Here is an 18483-nt window from a genome sequence, read left to right as displayed (position 1 = left end):
ACATATGTTGCTGTGGATCAAGGATGCACCTAAATTTGGAACGGATCCAGAAGACTCAGTGATGAGTTTCATCCAACAGTATTCTACGTGTGCTGTTCCAAACGCAAAGGAGAAGAAAAGCCTAAGAGAAAAAGTTCTGCGTTTCCAAAGCCATCGATGTGGAAAGTACTGCCGACGTAAATTCCGAAACAAAGACAAGTTCTACACCAAATGTCGTTTCGGCTTTCCACGACCGGTGATTTCTAAAGGAAGAGTAAACAGTTTGATGTCTTCGCTGCGACACAATGTGATGAAGAAATCACCTAAAAACACATACAATTTGAAGAGGAACGAAGAGTCCAAGTACATCAACGACTACAACCCGGTGATTTTGTCCATGTGGAATGCTAACATGGATATACAGTTTGTGGCTGATAACTGTATGGCTGTGGCTCGGTATGTGACGTCTTACATCACCAAAAAAGAGAAGACAGAATTGAAGGATATGTGGGAGGACATTTCCCATGAAAAGAGCCTCAGCAAGAAGTTGTACAGTTTCAGTCTGAAGATGTTGTCGCATCGAGAAATCGGAGCGTACGAATGTTCTGACCGGTTGTCTTCAGCAAGTCTCTATGCCAAGTCCAGGAGTATCGTTTGGGCGAGTCTTGGTCTTGCTGCAACGCGTAATCGAGTTCTCAAACCTGTGCGGGAAATTGAGTATTTGGCGGAAAAGGAGCCAAACAGTACCGACATTTTGAAGACAAACATGTTGGATACATATTATCCAAATCGAAGCAGTCACCTAGAGAATGTTTGTCTGTATGAGGTTCTGCAAAATTACATGTTCAAGAGGAACATCAAAGAAGATACTGAGAAAGGAGTGTATGCTGTAATAGGAAGTGAGGGATGTCTGGTCAAGCAAAGAAAATGCCACTTGGTAAACCATCGAAAATTGAGTGGCGAATCTCCTGAAAAAAAGGAGTTTTTCTATTTAGCACTTTTGCAACTTTTCAAGCCTTGGCGTGCAGAAGAGGAACTGCTTGGAGATTTCCTCTGTTACGAAGACTCTTTCAATGCCGCCAAGGAGACCATAGAATGTCCTGCTTTTCCCAAATATGTAGAAATGTTGAATGCGGAAATTGAGCAGGAAGCAACGATTGCAGCCGAGATTGCCAGAGACAGTTCTCAGGACAGTCAGAGTTCTGCTTCATTGAGTCAGGATCCACTAGGAGGACCTCTTATTGAAAATGAAGCTGCCACTGCTATGAATGAAGTGGAAAGAGCCATGGCACATGCTCAAGAGGATGCGGTTAACTTAGAAGAGTTGGAAAGGCAACTCAACGTTGAGCAGAGGAAAATATATGACGAAGTTACCATGCAAATTGATCATGGATTAAGTCATGATAAGAAAGAGTGCTCATGTACGTTGTTGAAGCCTGTCCGACTGTACGTGAGTGGAGAAGCGGGAACTGGAAAAAGTTTCCTCATTAAAGCAATTTCATGCTATTTGCAGGAAAGGACAGAGTCATCTCTGTCTTGTGTTGTCACTGCTCCAACTGGACTGGCAGCACATAATATTAAAGGGATTACTTTACATCGTTTACTGATGCTGCCAGTGGAGCATGACAACAAATTAGAATATCACAAGCTATCTGGAGATGCTTGTTTTGAAGTTTCAAGAATCTTGAGGAAAATGAAACTTCTTATCATTGACGAAGTAAGCATGGTTTCCAATGTCATGCTTGCCTTTGTGCATTTGAGGATGCAAGAAGTTCTCAAAACAGAGTATGATGTGTTATTTGGTGGCAAACACATCATTGTTTTCGGAGATCTTCTACAGCTGACACCAGTGAAAGGGCAACCTGTGTTCAAAATGCTCACGCATGAAGATACTAGGAAGTGCCTAGGCAGCATTGGCAACGTCAATATATGGTTAAACTTCAATTATGCTGAACTGCATGAAAATATGCGTCAGGCGAAGGATGAAGTTTACAAGACTATTCTACAAGATGTTAGAATTGGAAAAGTGACCGAGCATGGGAAAGAAGCTTTACATGCACGATTACTGTCAAATTTGTATCCAGAACAAGATGTTGTGCCTGAGAATATTTTTCAGAAAATTACTGATAAGAAATCTGGAATATGTTTGATGCCAACTCTTGCAGAATGTGCCAAATTCAACAACAAAATGTTGAATTTAGAAAAGCAAGAGATTGTGAAACTGGAAGCTATTGACAGAGTAGAGCATATGGGATCAACAATTATTTTGTCTGAGAATCTGAAAACAAAATTGGATTCATTAGAGAAGACTATATCTAAAACTGCAGGTTTTGAAAAGACTCTGAATGTGTGCTTGAACTGCCGTATAATTTTAAGAAGGAATTTACATGTTGAAAGAGGTCTGGTAAATGGGTCAATGGGTAATGTTGTTGATTTTGTAAAATACAGAAATAGAGATGGAATTGAATTTTTAAAAATTAAATTTGATGGCATTGAGGAAGTACAGCTAATTGGTCGTTGCTCTGCTAGATTTTTGCTTGTGAAAGACTTATATGTTCGCCGTAAGCAGTTTCCTGTTTGCTTGGCATATGCGGTGACAATCCATAAATCGCAAGGTTTAAGTGTAGACTGTGCATTGGTGAATATTGGCAGTTCTGTGTTCAAGGAGGGTATGGCATATGTGGCATTGTCACGAGTTAGAACTTTATCGGGATTGTACTTGATTGAGTGTGATGTCACAAACATTTGTGCGGATCTAGATTGTGTTAAGGAATACAATAGGTTAAGAAGAGAGTATGCGCCACATTTGCCTCAGTATCCTTTGTTTGAGAAACGTGTGGTAGGCCGGAAACGAAGAAATGTGACCAATACTGGGGAGGTTGTAGCAAAAAGACGAAAAGTCGATGAACCTAAAATTACAAGCAGAAACAAAGAGGATTCTGTTGAAGATGTTGTTGGTTTTCAGTTTGAAAACAGTTCTGGTGTCAACTGCTATGCTAATGTAGTAATTAATGTTTTGTTTTCTCTAAAAAATGTAAAAGAAGAGATTGTGGTCAATTCTGATCAAAGATTTTGCAGTTTGTTAAATTCTGTGTTAGAGAAATGTACCACTGATAGAAGAAACATAGAAAGTGTGTCTGAAATTAGAAATCTGTTAGATAGATGTTCAGGCCAAACACAATTCTCTCAAAATATTCAGCAAGATTGTCAGGAGTTTTTTATGTATATGCTTGATGTATTACATGCTGAAGGTGTAGATGTAGATCAGCTGTTTGGGCTTTCTTATCAATGGCAGCATGACTGCGAGAACTGTATGGTATCAAGTACTACTAGTGTAGACTCAGAAAGATTTATATATTTAACTTTGCCAGACAGTAAATCAGTCTCCTTTAATAAGCTAGTAAAAGCTGCTAATCACAACATGGAGTGTAGCCAATGTAAATCTGAAATGATGTCCACATTATTTATACGAACATATGGCCAGTACGTCATTTTAATGTTCCAACGATGTAGGCCTGATGGAACAAAATTGACAACTTTAATAAAAAATTTTGTAGCTTCGCAGTTGTCAATATCAGGAAGGACTTTTGTAACTACAGCAATTATATATCATGACGGCCCTTCAATATCATCAGGACATTACACAGCTTATTTAAAGTCTAGAAATGGCTGGTCATTCTGCAATGATTCTGTTTTAATTTTCAAAAAAAAATTGCCGTATGACCTTAAAAACTCTTACCTGGTGTTTTTAAAACCAAAATTTTAGGGAAATAATCTCGGGATGTGCTCTGTGGAATTTCAAGAAGTTCTAATGGCTCCTACACAATTTGGCCTTGAGGATAAGTGTAGTTCAGAGACATAACTTCTAATCATAGGATTGGACATCATGGAGATATATGTGCACTTTGAATGAGTTCAGAAAAACTGTTTCTTTTCATAAGCTAATTGAAGCAGCCAATCAAAACATGGAGTAGAGGGAATGTAAGTCTGCAATGCTGTCTACTGTTTTACATTGCTTTGAGATTAAAAGTGATGTAGAGAATTAAATAATTGTACTACTCATAGAGGTAGTGTAAGTCTGCTTCATATTAAGCAGTATCAGTGTCATAGGAAATGTAGAACATGACTGAGCAAGAAGGGGAAGATATTACTATTCCAGGATTGTGAAAATGATCTTCAACATTTTAATTGTGAAAGTTGCGGAAATGCCAAATGATGGGATTGGCTTACAAGAAATCCAAGAGTTATAAATATCTCTGACTAGATTTGGCCTTGTGGAAAATAGTGGTACAGAGCAAGAAGTCATTTATTGCATGTAACGTGTTTTTAAAAACGATGGAGGTTTTCTTTCAGAAAGTGGCGGGCTGAAAGTAATAACAGCACAAAAGAGTGTAAGCTGTTCATAGGACATCCTTGGACGTCATGGAAGTAAGTTAACTTTAAGGAGTTCTGAATTTTAATTTCTGATGTTGTATGGGTTTTTTAAACACAATCATTTTGATTGTGTTTTTTTTTCCCCGCTGTTACATGATGAATACCTTCAAGTCACTGTTTTTAGTGAATTTTGATACATTCTGAGAACAGCAAAAATAAACCATTTAAGATGTATAATTAATTCTGTACTGTTTGCATTTATGATGTATATGTAGAACTGTGTAGGAGGCATGGAGAAGGTGAGGCTTCTGTAAGTGTCAAAGTTGTTGCATGCAGTGCTGCACTTCTGCGTATTCTTTGATATGCTAGACTACATCTGCACAATGAGATAAATAAGCAAAGGAAACACAAGTGACGTGATTGTGAAATGAGCAAAATAAATTGCATGTATTTCAATTACATCATGTGTGTTTCCTATCATTACGAATCACATTGTGCAGATCAAGTTTAGGTCTGTCCAGGGAAACATAGGAGGTTTGGACTTTGTTGAAGATTGCAGTGGACATGACTCACTTCATTGGTAGACCTTCACATGTATTATGTCCTCTATTCTCTTCAACAACTCGAAATTTCATCTGCAACCCTGAGTAGGCCTCACCTGAAACAAAACTCTGGATAGTAGACATCTTATTGGCATCCTGAAGCAATTATTTTAAATTTTAGTGTCTTGCGACACTTTTCTGAGACAACAGCAATGCAAAAGATGCACCATGTTTTAAGATAGGCCTCACTTCATCTGCATCAAGATAGTGTTAGTTTAAAATGTATATCTTTAGGACTGTGTAGCTTCTGTAAGTGTCAAAGTTATTGAAAAACTGTTTGTCCTTCAATCTTTGCCCTTGTCTTTTGTAATTTTTTAATACATGTTTTTATATTTTTCAAATGTTTGTTCTCTCTTTCACAGATTGAAAGTATAAAAATAAAAAGTGAGGAATTTAACGACAATTATAAGGTAAGTATTTTGTACTCTTTTCGTTACATTTCTATCACATTGAACTACTATTAGTTCCACTGCTTCATTTCTTTAATCCTCAGTTTCCTGCCTTTGCTACTTCCCTCATTCCTTTCTCTATTACCTACTTACTCAACTCCTTCCACTTTTTTTCTCAGTCCCTCTCTTCTCATAGTTCCTCACTCTTGTTCACTCACTCCGTCTCTATTACTCTTAGTGTCTTTGACTGATCACTGTATCACTATTTGTTCATAATGCTTTCTCTGTGTAGTTGAAGCACACTAAGGGGCATATTATGAATGCAGCCAATAAAATTATTGCTCTTTTTATTGGCAGAAAACTGGTGCAAAAGCGGCTTTAGCAGCAGTTTTCTGCCGCAAAAGCAGCTTTAGCGACACATTTCTGCTGATAAAAGCTGCAAAAATGTTATTGCCTATGTTGATAATATGCCCCTATGTTATTTACATTAGGGCTATATTGTCCAGTATAACAATCAAAATTGCTCTCCAAAGACACCAGGCAAAGCAGACGCTCCCTCAAACAGATCACCAAGCGCAATTTACCCTACTTACAATCTAGCCTGTTCTCTGTCGAGACTTTAGCAATCTTTAGAGCACAAGATAAGATTTTTTTACATGGAAGAGCCATACGTATTGCAATTCTACTTAAGAAACAAGCATTGGCATAGACAATAGGTCTCGCCTTTGGGACCTTATACGTGTTTAGCCATGCAACAGTTGATGTTGCTGCACCAAGGATATTATGCTGCATAACTAAAGACTTAGAAGGTCCAAAAGTCGATACCTATTGGCTATGCCAATGCTTGTTTTTCTTTCACTTCGTTATCTATTTTGTTTTTCACAATTATACCATCTTCTGTCTGTTCTTTGGTAAATAGATCTATTAAATAGTATCTCTTCTTTACTCCCTATAGCTGTCTTTCTTGAAACATCACTCTCTGTTTACTTTCCTTATACTTACTCTTTTTTTTAAAAAAGTTTTTTTTTTGGTTAGCTCCCGGTACGCGTACCGGGAAGCTAAACCGGAAGCGAACCAAAAGAAATAGAGCTTGCCAGAGTGCTAAACATTCTAGCAATTTTTTTGGAAAGGGAAGGTAGTTCTGAAAAGAACTTTTTTTTTAATATTTTTGTTGTTTTATATTTTTTTTGTATTTTTTGAACATTTTTTGTTTTTTTTGTATTTTTTGAACGATTTTATATTTTTTTTGGTTTTTTTGGGGGGGGGGGGAACAACAAAAAACAGGCGTTGAAAAGGGCTCAACAGGAGCAAAAAAAAATTACTGGGGGCGGTTAGGGCAATTATGATTGTCATAAGCCAGGTTGATGGCATTAATACTCATGTTACCACATGATATCAACGCACCACAGTGCATACAAGTATGTTTCATGTGCCCAAAATTCTCTTGGATGTTTGGCACAGTTTCCCGTGCCTCTGCTGGTGTCAATGATATTGACGATGTTGACCTGGCCACAGGAGTTGCTGTTGGGTTTTGTTCCATATCCCGTATTTCCGCCCGGCTGTAATTAAGTGGATGCTTCCTGGTCATGTGCCTATGCATGGTATAGTTCCCATAGCTATACTTTTTATCAGTCCCTCTTGATAATTTCTCTTTGCAGATGAGGCAGGTGACATACCTCGCATTCACTTTCTTTTGCCCTGGAGGGATTGAATAAAACTGCCAGATGAAACTGGCTTTCCTATGGGAAACCCGGGGCACCTCTTCCAAGAACTGTGGTTCTTCTCTCTCCTCTTCCTCTAGTTCTTCCTCTTCCTCCTCTGTGTTGGTGATCACCTGGGGAGGTGGTCCTCTCTTCCCATGAGGAGGTGGAGGTGGTGGTGGGGGTGCACCAGCTGAAGCAAGTACTGAAGTCATTTCTCAAGTATTAATAAAGGTCTTCCTCTCACAATGATGAAAGTCAGAGTGAGGAAAGAAGGAGGGGTTTTCATCATTTGGAAAAAACAATACTTCTCAACCAATGAAAAGTGTTATTTTTAGGTCACCTGACCTAGCCTTCCATAATTATGAAACTAAAAGTGAAATGAACCAATGAAAAGCTTTATTAACAAGTCACATGACTCTAACTTTCATGTTACGCGCTGCGGAACGCTCCCCGGTTAGCTTCCGGTTCGCTGCGCTTCGCGCCTCGGTCCGCGCCCAGGGACACTTCCGGGTGCGCTAACGCAGTACGTCACAAGACGCATTTCGCGGCAACGCGATACGTCGCGCTTTCACGCCGCGGATCGCTTCCGGGGAGTTGCGTTTCGCGCCTCGGTCCGCGCCCCGGGGCACTTCCGGGTGCGCTAACGCAGTACGTCATAAGACGCATTACGCGGCAACGCAATACCGTCACTATGTTGATTTGTTACCGGTTCGCGGACGGGATCGCGGAATCGAATTGAGCTAACTGGAAGCTTCCCGGTTAGCGGACCGGGAGCGAAACCCAAAAAATATTTAAAAAAAATTATTAATAAACATATAAAATATATTTTTGGATTTAAAGAAGAATACATTTTACTTCTGTAGATATTAGCTTTTAAAAAACCAACGAAATTCACTGAAAAAACCATAGGTTATAGACCATATATAGTTAGGAATTAGCATTTACAAAACCTTGAAAATTCACTGAAAAAACCATAGGTTATAGACCATATATAGTTAGGAATTAGCATTTAAAAAAACCTTATTTTACTCACACAAAACCATTGAAATTCCATATATAGTTAGTTGTACTAACTATATATCGCGCACCCGCAATCCACTGCTGATGATGTCACATATTACATAATTCATGACATGGTCAGTGACATCACTGATGACATCACTGATGACATCTCAAATGACATCACTGATGACATCACTGATGACATCTCAAATGACATCACTGATGACATCACTGATGACATCTCAAATGACATCGCTGATGACATCACTGATGACATCTCATTTGACATTACTGATGACATCACTGATGACATCATTCATGTGATAATACGATGAAGCTCTTCAGACTCTAATATAACCTTAGATACAGTAAGTGTAAACAGACACTCACAGACTGTCACTCATCCATAGAGTTACACACACACCTAGTCAGTCATGGAAAGAATCAATCACACATCCATTTTCTCAACTATACAGTTATACACACCTTACTTATTCAAAGATATACTAACACATATTTACTCTCTTATACAATCCCTGATACAAGTTCACAATGATCCATACAGCCACTCACACATTCACTGGCTCTTATGCACAGTTATTTATATATGTCAACTCTCACATGTACTGTTTTTTACATATGTACTTACTTTTACATGCAGCACTGAGATATCCATTCACTCACCCATACACTCATGCACACAGTCAACCGCCCATACAGCTGTTTCCACATGCACTTTTGAACCCATACATCTAGTGAATCAACTGCTCACACATCTATGCACAGAGTCATACACCTACCAGCCACCCATACACACTCTCAGTCTCCCATACAAATACGTAGGAAACCAATCAATAACGCATATAGTTAATCATATAGCTAATGATCAACACATGCAGCAGTTTATAGAACAACAAAGATAATGATGCACAAATTGAGACAGTTTAGTCACTAACCCATGCACTCAGTGAGACACATTTAACCACTCACTCATACAGTCAGTCATGCACCTAATAAATCCTTCATCCAGACATTTATAAATCCACTAATTCTTAAATATGTAAGACATATTTTAACTTTACAGAAACATACAGTCACTGGATGACGTCATCAGTGATGTCATCAGTGATGTCATTTGAGATGTCATCAGTGATGTCATCAGTGATGTCACTGACCATGTCATGAATGATGTAATATGTGACATCATCAGCAGTGGATTGCGGGTGCGCGATATATAGTTAGTACAACTAACTATATATGGAATTTCAATGGTTTTGTGTGAGTAAAATAAGGTTTTTTAAATGCTAATTCCTAACTATATATGGTCTATAACCTATGGTTTTTTCAGTGAATATATATATATATATGATCAACGCTAAACATGTAAATATTTTGCTGCATAGATTACATACAAGTTATTTGATGCTCATGGGTCTCTGTTTTATTTTATCTATCACAAGGTGTAAATGTGATCATAATTGTATCTATACGTGCTTCACTATTGAAAAATTGGGCAACATAATAAGGAATAAATATAAATAAAAACCTTTCAACAAAATATTTTTTAAAATACATAAATAAATTAGTTTTGTGTACAGCAACAATTGAAAGTCAGAGTCCCTATTTACCCGTAGATGTACATTTTGGACCTTATATATTACAACTTTATATCTCGTCCATGTATACCTTTCTATATAGTTCTGCATCTATATATTTATTACTTTACTCCTACTGGAGAAAAAAAACTTCAACTCTCTCCAGTTCACTACTCTGTCTCATCCTATATCTTTCAATATACCCTCTACCTCCACTCCGACTTATCCCAAAACCTCCTTGCACTACTGTGATTGGATTCATAACTCCTGTAGACTCTTTCCTCCGCAATTTCACCTTTGACTCATCCGAAACCTCATTTTACTACAACGATCTCCCAAATACTTTCTAGACTCTTCCTTCCTCTATCCCTCTTTTATCCTATGCAATCCAACTAACAGACTCGCATATCCAAAACTCAATTTAACAAATTAGATTTCCCTATACTAACCCACCACTAATTCACTTTGGGTTCTGGAGCAGTGTGCTGTTCACTGAAAAGCACCTCAACACCTCTTCAGGGGTAGCAAGCCCTATATAAATACAATTACATTGCCTTGCGACAGTCCCAGCAAGGTTTAACCCCTGTTTTGGGAGGTGTCATGCCTGGTAAACACGGACATAAATTGGGAAGAAAAGACTTTTAAAAAGACGTTCTACCGCCAGATCCATTTCTGAAGGCACAGAAAGAAAGGAGCTGACATCAGCAGGCATGGGTGGAACTTGTATATGGCTTTGCCTGGTACTTCTGGAGTGGAACACTAATTGCGTGCATCTGCTTGCCTCCATCTACTGCCATGCAGGAGTACTGCTTTGAAGTTTCCAGACCCAGTGATGCCTTGGGATATTCACTAAATAAGTAATCTGCAGTTAGAAGTATCCATCAGAAGAGATTTAACAACATCAGATCAATGGATAGCTGGTTTGGCTTTGACGTGATTCAACAATGTGCCCTGCAAATCATAGCAGCGGTGAGTGTAAACTTGCAGCACCACCGTAATGTATGTAGGATATGATAAGATGGATAGCAAATTTCAAACGGACTCTGGACAAAACAGCAGTATGAATTCAGACTATTCCGATAGCCTAACAATAACAAATATCATAATTTTATTATTGGTTCTCATAACATTTAATAAAATATATATTTGTAAGATGTTTCTACAGGAGGTGAGGTTCTCCCAATTACCCCTCAGACAAATTCTGCCTCTCCACCTTCAAATAATCAAAAGTCAAAGTATGTTTAAATAGGTTGTAAACCATATTGTTTGTACCTTTCAAATCGTTCTTTAATTTTTGAAGATCCTTTTGCAAATCTTCAAATTTCATGTGCGAGACTTCGAATAGGTCCTCCGGGCTTGGCAGAGGGAAGACGTCCATGGCTTCTGGCTGAAAAAGGAAATTATTTTCCTCCAGACCGCACGGCTATGAAAGAAGGATACATCAGTTATTTCAAATGAACCGTATTATCAACCCATACCCTAACCCTAAGAGCAGTTACTTGTCTGTCAACTTGAACACGGAGCAAATAAGACACTAACAGCCAGATTCATCAACCAAAATCGCAATAGCTGCAAATTAGCTATTGCGATCGCAATTCAATGAGCCGCAATTCATGAAAAGAAAACTGACCAATTTGCGAATTCGCAAAATATATTTTGCTAAATCGCAATTAAAATCGCAGAATCTAGGTGGAACCCCCTTAGCGATTCGGAATCAGCGAGACTCCAATGATTCTGCGATTTTATTTGCGAATTCGCAAAATATTCGCAAACCAAATTCATGAAAAATCGCAATTAGCGAAAAACCACAAACTCGCTATTTGCGAGGCGCAATTTAAGGAGAACCCAAACCAGGTGGTAGCCATGAAGTAAAAAAAAAAAAAAAAATCCCAAACTAGCCACAGGTGCGGGCCTGACCAAACACACTTAAGGAGACACAGTAGGAGCATGAGGACATTCACAATGCCAGGACTCTACATGGTGGTCAGGCGGCGAAGGCTCCAGGCAGCAGCAAGGAACAGACGCAGGATCCAGGAGCGAATTTTCCGCCAGCGGATCACACTTCTGGGCCAAACTGAGGAGGAAATCTACTCCAAGTACCGGCTGAATGGGGCAATGATTACAAAGCTCATCCGGGACCTTGACCCCCTGATGCAGCACCCAACGAGGAGGACCAATGGCGTGCCCACCCAAGTCCAGGTCTTATGCAGCCTGCATCTCCTGGCCTCAGGAAGCTTCCAGGGGATAGTTGCCGTTGCAGGGGGGATCTCCCAGAGCACCATGTCCCGCTGCCTAAGCAGTTTCCTGGAAGCCATGCTGACCAAGCTACACCATTACATCACATTCCCAACCACCCAACAGGACTTGAACCAAACCAAGCTAAATTTTTACAACATTGCGCAATTCCCCCATGTAATTGGATGCATGGACTGTACCCACATCTGCCCGCCTGCAGGAACAGAATACATGTACCGGAACACCTAGCAGTCACTGAATATCCAGATGGTATGCAACGCTAAGACAATCATCACGGACATAGTGGCACAATACCCGGGGAGCACACATGACTCCTTCATATTCCGGCACAGCGGCATGCACACACGACTGGCCAGGGGAGACTTTGGCGAAGGACACCTTCTAGGTAAGTACACATGCCAACAAATAGTACAACGTGACCATGTGGCTGCAAATTACAGGCACTCACCCTCTGTCCCTTTCATTCAGGTGACAGCGCCTACGGTCTCCGTGACTACCTCCTCACCCCATACATCAACCCTGCCACACCACAGCAACGGCGTAACAATGCTGCACACAACCGCACAAGAAATTGCATTGAGCGGACATTTGGGCTTTTGAAGAGCCGATTCCGCATACTACACAAGACTGGTGGGGCCCTCAAATACCAGCCTGAGGTCTGCTGCCGCATCGTGGCCGTTTGTGCAATACTCCACAACATTGCTACCAAGCGGAGGATACCTGTAGAGATCTCTGGCAGTGAGTCGGAAGGGGACAACCGCCCACCTGCACATGTGCCTCATGCACGCGGGGAGAATCCTGCTGAAGGACACAGGCGCCGCAACCAAATCACAATGAGCTGTTTCTAGTGCACCCACTCCCCTCACCCAACACTTCACTCATGCATGGCAAATGAAATAATGACATGAGTCAGATTAACTTGTGACTATTAAATCTTATTTTTTTTCACAATAATGTAGATATCTTTTTTAATATTACATGAGAGCTGTATTCACTGATACATCCCCATGTTTGTGAAGAGGGCATGCTTGGATCATCAGCATGGCCCTGCTGGTACAGTACAATGAGTCAGTGGCGCCTCCGGGTGGACGCACCCAGTCGCCTTTCAACTTCCTCCACATCAGTATTAGCCCGTGAGGCTGCAGTGAGCCTGGTGCTGCGGCGGGGTACCGTCACCAGCGGCAAGGACAGGCTGCTGTGGCTGGAATTGCCCTCACTGGCATCATCCCCCCCAACTAGCTTGGCCATGGCCAGTCACCTGCAGACTATGTACTGCTGTGGTGACTTGCTGAAGTGCCCTTGCGACGTCCTGGCAGCATTGCATCATCTGGATCTGCATCGCAAGGGAGCGACCCGATAGTTGGGAGGTGGCATTTCCAATTATATGATTCGATCTTGTGTAAGCTGACAGGCGAGTCAGCAGCTGGCGGTGGCGGCGGCGGGTGACATCCTGCTGGGACAGCAGGACCTGGCTGTTTTCACGGACAGCTGCGGTCATGAGTTGCATGCTATCTGTGAGCTGGCCCACATTACGCGCAGTCTTGAGCAGCTGCAGGTGGATGGCTGCCAAGTGACGTGCCTGCTTCTGGTGGACTCCGAGCATCCGACGTTCGATGGTCAGGCCAGGATCTGGGACACGTACCCCCCCTGCCAGCGCGTGTCATTACGTCACGCTGCTCCCTCACCAGTCCGCTGGACTGTGATCGCACAGTGGCTGTGCACTTTGTCTGCTTCCTGGCTGCTGCTGTTGTGGCCTTTGCCACTGCCGTGGGTATTACATGGGGTGGTTGTGCCGCACCTGTGGCTGCAGGGGTGGCCCTGTCCACATGGGGTGGTGGTGGTGGTTTTGCTGCTGCTGACTGTGATGGTCCGGGATGAGTGGAAGGATGGCCCTCTCCCTCGGGGTTCTCATCGATGTGTAGGGCCTCACTGTCGGTGCTGGGTTGTTCAGTGCCACCTGTGATGTAAATGGGACCATGATTAATGACATGTTTCTTGCACATGGGAGGTTGCTACATGCATTCAGGCTTGCATTCCCTGACTGGCTTTAGGAATAACTCTCACTTGACAGGTCTGGCTAGGTGGGGCTATCTGGTAATTGCGATCACACTACGAGTCCCACAATGCAATTGGGCATTTCTGGTGTGCATGGCCTGCATTCCTGTGGTTGTCTAATGGGTAGCTCTGGAGTCATGGCCATTGTTAGGGGACAGGGTCGCAGTCGCATGGCACTTACCTTGGGATTGTTGGCTGGGCCGGGATGAGTCCAGCCGGGTGACCCCCACGCATGCTTCTGGATACAAGGTGTCCTCCACAAGGTCTTCCAGTGGGGTGTTGGGTCCAACAGTGGGCTCTCCTCCTCCGGTTGCAACTCGCTCCTCCAACCTCTCTGCGATGCGTTCTTTTACACGCCCTCTGAGGTCATACCACCTCTTTTTAAGTTCGTCAATGGAGCGCTGGGTCGCTCCCACTGCATTAAACTTTGCGCAGATGCGCAGCCAAATGCGCCTCTTGTCCGCCTCAGGCACCCTCCGGGAATCCTTACAAAACAGGCGGTCATGGTCCTTTGTGACTCCCTCTATTAAATACTCAAGTTCCTGCTCGGAAAATTTAATTTTCCTTTTTCTGCCCGGGGCACTGCTCCCTGCTGCTTCGTGGGACATTTTCTGAGGTTGTTTGTCTCCTGGTGTGCTGCTGCAGGTGGTCTGTAGTGGAGCTCTGGCCAGTGCTGCTTCCACTTTCAGGGATCAGAATGAGGGTGGGAACTGCCTACTTCCTGGTTGTGATGTCATCATTGTGCTCAGAATGCGACTTCCCATTTTTGCGATCTCACAATTAGCGAGATCGCAATTTGCGATTTCGGTAATTGCGAAATCGCAATTTCAACATGGAAAACGGCCGATTTTGCGAATTTTATGAGATTTTGGCAAAATCGCGATTGGCAATTGCGGACGATTGAGATTCGCTTTTTTTGGACGCATTTCTTCATGAATCCCATTCTGCGAATTCTAAATTGCGATTCGGTAATTATCGCAATTTGGAATTCGCAGAATGTGGCCTTGATGAATCTGGGGGTTGGAAACAAGCGATTGGAAAACTTAAGAACATAATATATCCTCATGGGGATTTAATCACAGAATGGCAACGTGTCCCCATCACCTTTTTTTTCTTTTGTTTATGCCCTGGAAATATACAGCCGAGGGGGGACCTTAACAACTGTAAGAGTTTTAAAACGTTTGTCAAAAGGAGTGCCCGAACGAGTGCAGTGAATGTTGGGAGTTGAGCGGCCCGAGTCTGCAACCATGTGTTTTATTTTGGGTCTGTTGGATACATTCATTTAGCTCCACACCTGAAATCTACTTTGTGAGAATTGAAACTGACTAACTTTGGTTCACAACTGGTTTGGCTGTGACACATGCACCGGAACCAGGACTAGCCTGCATGTTTGTGTACCACTTAACATGCACCATGAAAAGGATTTGCTCAGGTAAATGGAACTTCTTTCTGCAGCATCAGGCCTTCTGATGGTCGATAGAATTACTCCAATTTCGCATTCCTCGTTCCAGTACTTACTAAGTGCAGTGCGGAGGTACTGCCTCCCGATGACAACCCTTTCAAAAGCACCCTCCATTTCTTTTGGCACTCCTAAATAGACCCACACTCTTTACTATGCAATGGAAATAAAACTTCCTGGTACTTTAAAGATCCCAAAACCTGCAAAGAAGACTGTTTGGGAGGAAGGGACTGTAAGTACTTGGATGAGGAATGCGTAATCAGATAAATGAAAATTACCGGTAAAAATCCCAACATAATGAAATGAAATGATTACGCACTTGTATAACGCATGACTACCCGTAGGCATCTCGGCGCTTGTACGAATACCACCGAGGAACCCTTCCTGGCCTTTCCCTGTGAGGAGCCCACTCCTGGGCACCCCCAAGGTGAAGTCGGGCATCCTCAACGTTGTTGGGGCCGTTGTAGAGATTAAGCAAGCTATTGCCCAGAGGTGCAGAGTGGGACTCATGATTAGAATAGGCACCGAGGCGAGAATTATCAGGTCCAAGGAAATTGAGCCCGAGACCCGGCGAGGCGGGAGTTGAACCCTGGTCCCGACCAGACTACTGCATCAGGGTCTGCCGCTCTAACCATTGAGCCACACTTCTCTAACATTAGCTTCAATAACTGATATAGAATCTCAAGGAGATCCGAAACATTGATAGTTGCCTTCTGCAAACCACCCAAAAATATACCAGGGGATAATAGGTAGGGTATAAACTAAATTTCTTCACCTCCAATAAAAATAGATCCAGTGGCTACTATATTTTTCCAGAGTGTTCCATTCTAGAACATGAATTGTCATATATGTATTATACCAGGTTTCTGCTGGATTGTTTTCATTGTATTAAGTATTTTGAAAATTACATTTTATGGGATTATGACAAATAAAAAATATTCTGATTGGCTGACACTTGGGTCAAATGCACTAATCTTATTCATCCCAAACCTGGGACAAACCCTTTGTTCTGTTTCAGCTATAGAACTATTTCTCTGATCAACATGAAAATAAAAGCAAATATTCAAGATACCAATCGAGAGACTACACGTTATATTTAGCCTCACCAAGAATTCCAAATGGGCTGTTGTGGTGTTAATCCAAAAAAAGAGCAACATTTTTTGAAAATGCAGGCTTATTTGATATGGAACTGCGACACCTGGTATGTGTTGTACAGCGGCCTACAGCCTCTTTCAAATGATAAAGAATTCAATACTTCAACATTCCAGCACTGACATAACATTTTACCCAAACCCACCTATTAACAACATACGAACACTACAGCTGTGAGCCATGATGCCTCTTAAGAAATCGTTGATGACCGTCCCGCTGCCTATGACTGACTAATAACTCTGTAAGACTCACAACCATTTAGCAAGTGGGGTGAAGACCTTTGACAGTGTCAGATGGGATATTTCCTTCAAGCTCTTGAAAGGACTGATGTATGGCAAGAATCCATATCCAAATTTAACATATTGATTGATATGGATTAATTGTGGGAGCCTTTCAGTCAGACTCAGAACTGATGTACGTGCAATATGGGACTGCCCCTTAGCCCCTCTGCTGTTCCACCTGTCTTGGAACTACTAGCAGCACCTATTGGCCAGTCACCTTGAAGTCATACATTTACAGCCCCAGAAGGGCAATCTAATCCAGTACTCTTTGCAGATATTCTTTCTACTCACAGACCCCAGGATCTCCAGTACAAGAAAACTGAGATAAGTATGAGGCACTAGTCATGTCCAAACATAAGAACATAATAGAAGAAATGCACTTTAAGTGTGTCCTTGGGGAAAGTAAACACTTTGAAATACTTACTAGTAAGGGCCTTGCAAACTACTCCTCCATGCACCTAAATTGAACTCTAATGGTAAAGCATGTATTGGGATGGGAATAGTTTACTGTGCCACCTGCAAGAAAGTCTTATTAAAGAACCCTACCAGACAGCCCGCCAATGTAGATTGGCAGACTATACACACAATCTGAAAACAAGACAGTTAACTCATATTGCAACCCAATATGGGAAAATAAAGGGTCTAGCCCCTTTGCTGCTAGGCCTCCCCCTACCCATGCTAAGCTTTTTTTGGCTATTTGGGGTAGTTTGCTCTTAGGCCTCTGTACCTTTTGTCCACATAAGGTATCCACACCAAATTTGTGTCCTTTTCTTCCAACAACTTGAGAATTCCAAATGTACTCAGTTTGTGGATTCCCCTGGAGGGGACCGAAAATTGGCCAAAATACGAGTTTTTGCTTTTTTTAGGAAAAATAGGGAAAAAATGCTGCAGAATAAAGCGCCTGTTTTTTCCAGTAAAGGGATTCAACAAAGATTGTGGTGCTAAAATTACCACGTTCCAGATTTTAGGAACCATCAGACTTTTGTCAGAAAACCAAAATTTTCTGCACAGTATTGACATTTTACTGGGACATAGCCTATTTTTCCTATTGTTTGTGCTTTCAACTTCCCAAAATTGTGGGTACCCATACATGCATGTGAATTAGAGGACATTTTTCAAAATGGCTTCTTTTTTCACATTGTCTTACATTTAGAGGGCAGAAATGCTAATAAAGTCAATGGGTAACACTTGTTTTACTATTCTATGTTCCCCTAAGTCTCCCGATAAAAATGGTACCTCAGGTGCGTGGGTAGGCCTTGTGCCTGTGACAGGAAATGCCTCAACACGCAACCTGAACACATTACCTTTTTTTAGTGAAAACTGACACTTCTTTGCAATGTGCCTAGCTGTGGGTTTTGGACCCTAGCTCAGCCGACACCTAGGAAAACCAGGCAAACCTATACATTTTTAAACACAGGACACTCAGGGAAATCCAGGATGAGGTGACTTGGGTGGCTCTCACTAGGTTCGGTTACCCAAAATCCCTTGCAAACCTCAAACATTGTCAAAAAAACAACATTTTCCTCATATTTCTGTAATGAAAAGTTCTAGAATCTGTGGAAATCCACAACCTTCCAGCTACCCAACATTCACTAAAGTCTCCCAATAATAAGGGTACCTCACTTGTCTGGGTAGG

General features: G+C 41.7%; 1 protein-coding gene across 3 annotated transcripts in view; it reads right to left on the bottom strand.

Annotated features, from left to right (window-relative positions):
• The window catches only part of LOC144763565 (uncharacterized), an 803973-nt gene that overhangs the window by 119296 nt on the left and 666194 nt on the right, over nucleotides 1-18483 (bottom strand). For all 3 annotated transcript variants that reach the window (XM_078649286.1, XM_078649284.1, XM_078649285.1), the window contains one exon: nucleotides 10917-11067. In XM_078649286.1, the coding sequence (XP_078505412.1) occupies nucleotides 10917-11067 (151 nt within the window). The remainder of the gene's footprint in view (nucleotides 1-10916; nucleotides 11068-18483) is intronic.

This window comes from Lissotriton helveticus, chromosome 6 (assembly GCF_964261635.1).
Source record: "Lissotriton helveticus chromosome 6, aLisHel1.1, whole genome shotgun sequence".
NCBI classification, from domain to species: domain Eukaryota; kingdom Metazoa; phylum Chordata; class Amphibia; order Caudata; family Salamandridae; genus Lissotriton; species Lissotriton helveticus.
This window is presented reverse-complemented; position numbering and strand designations above follow the sequence as displayed.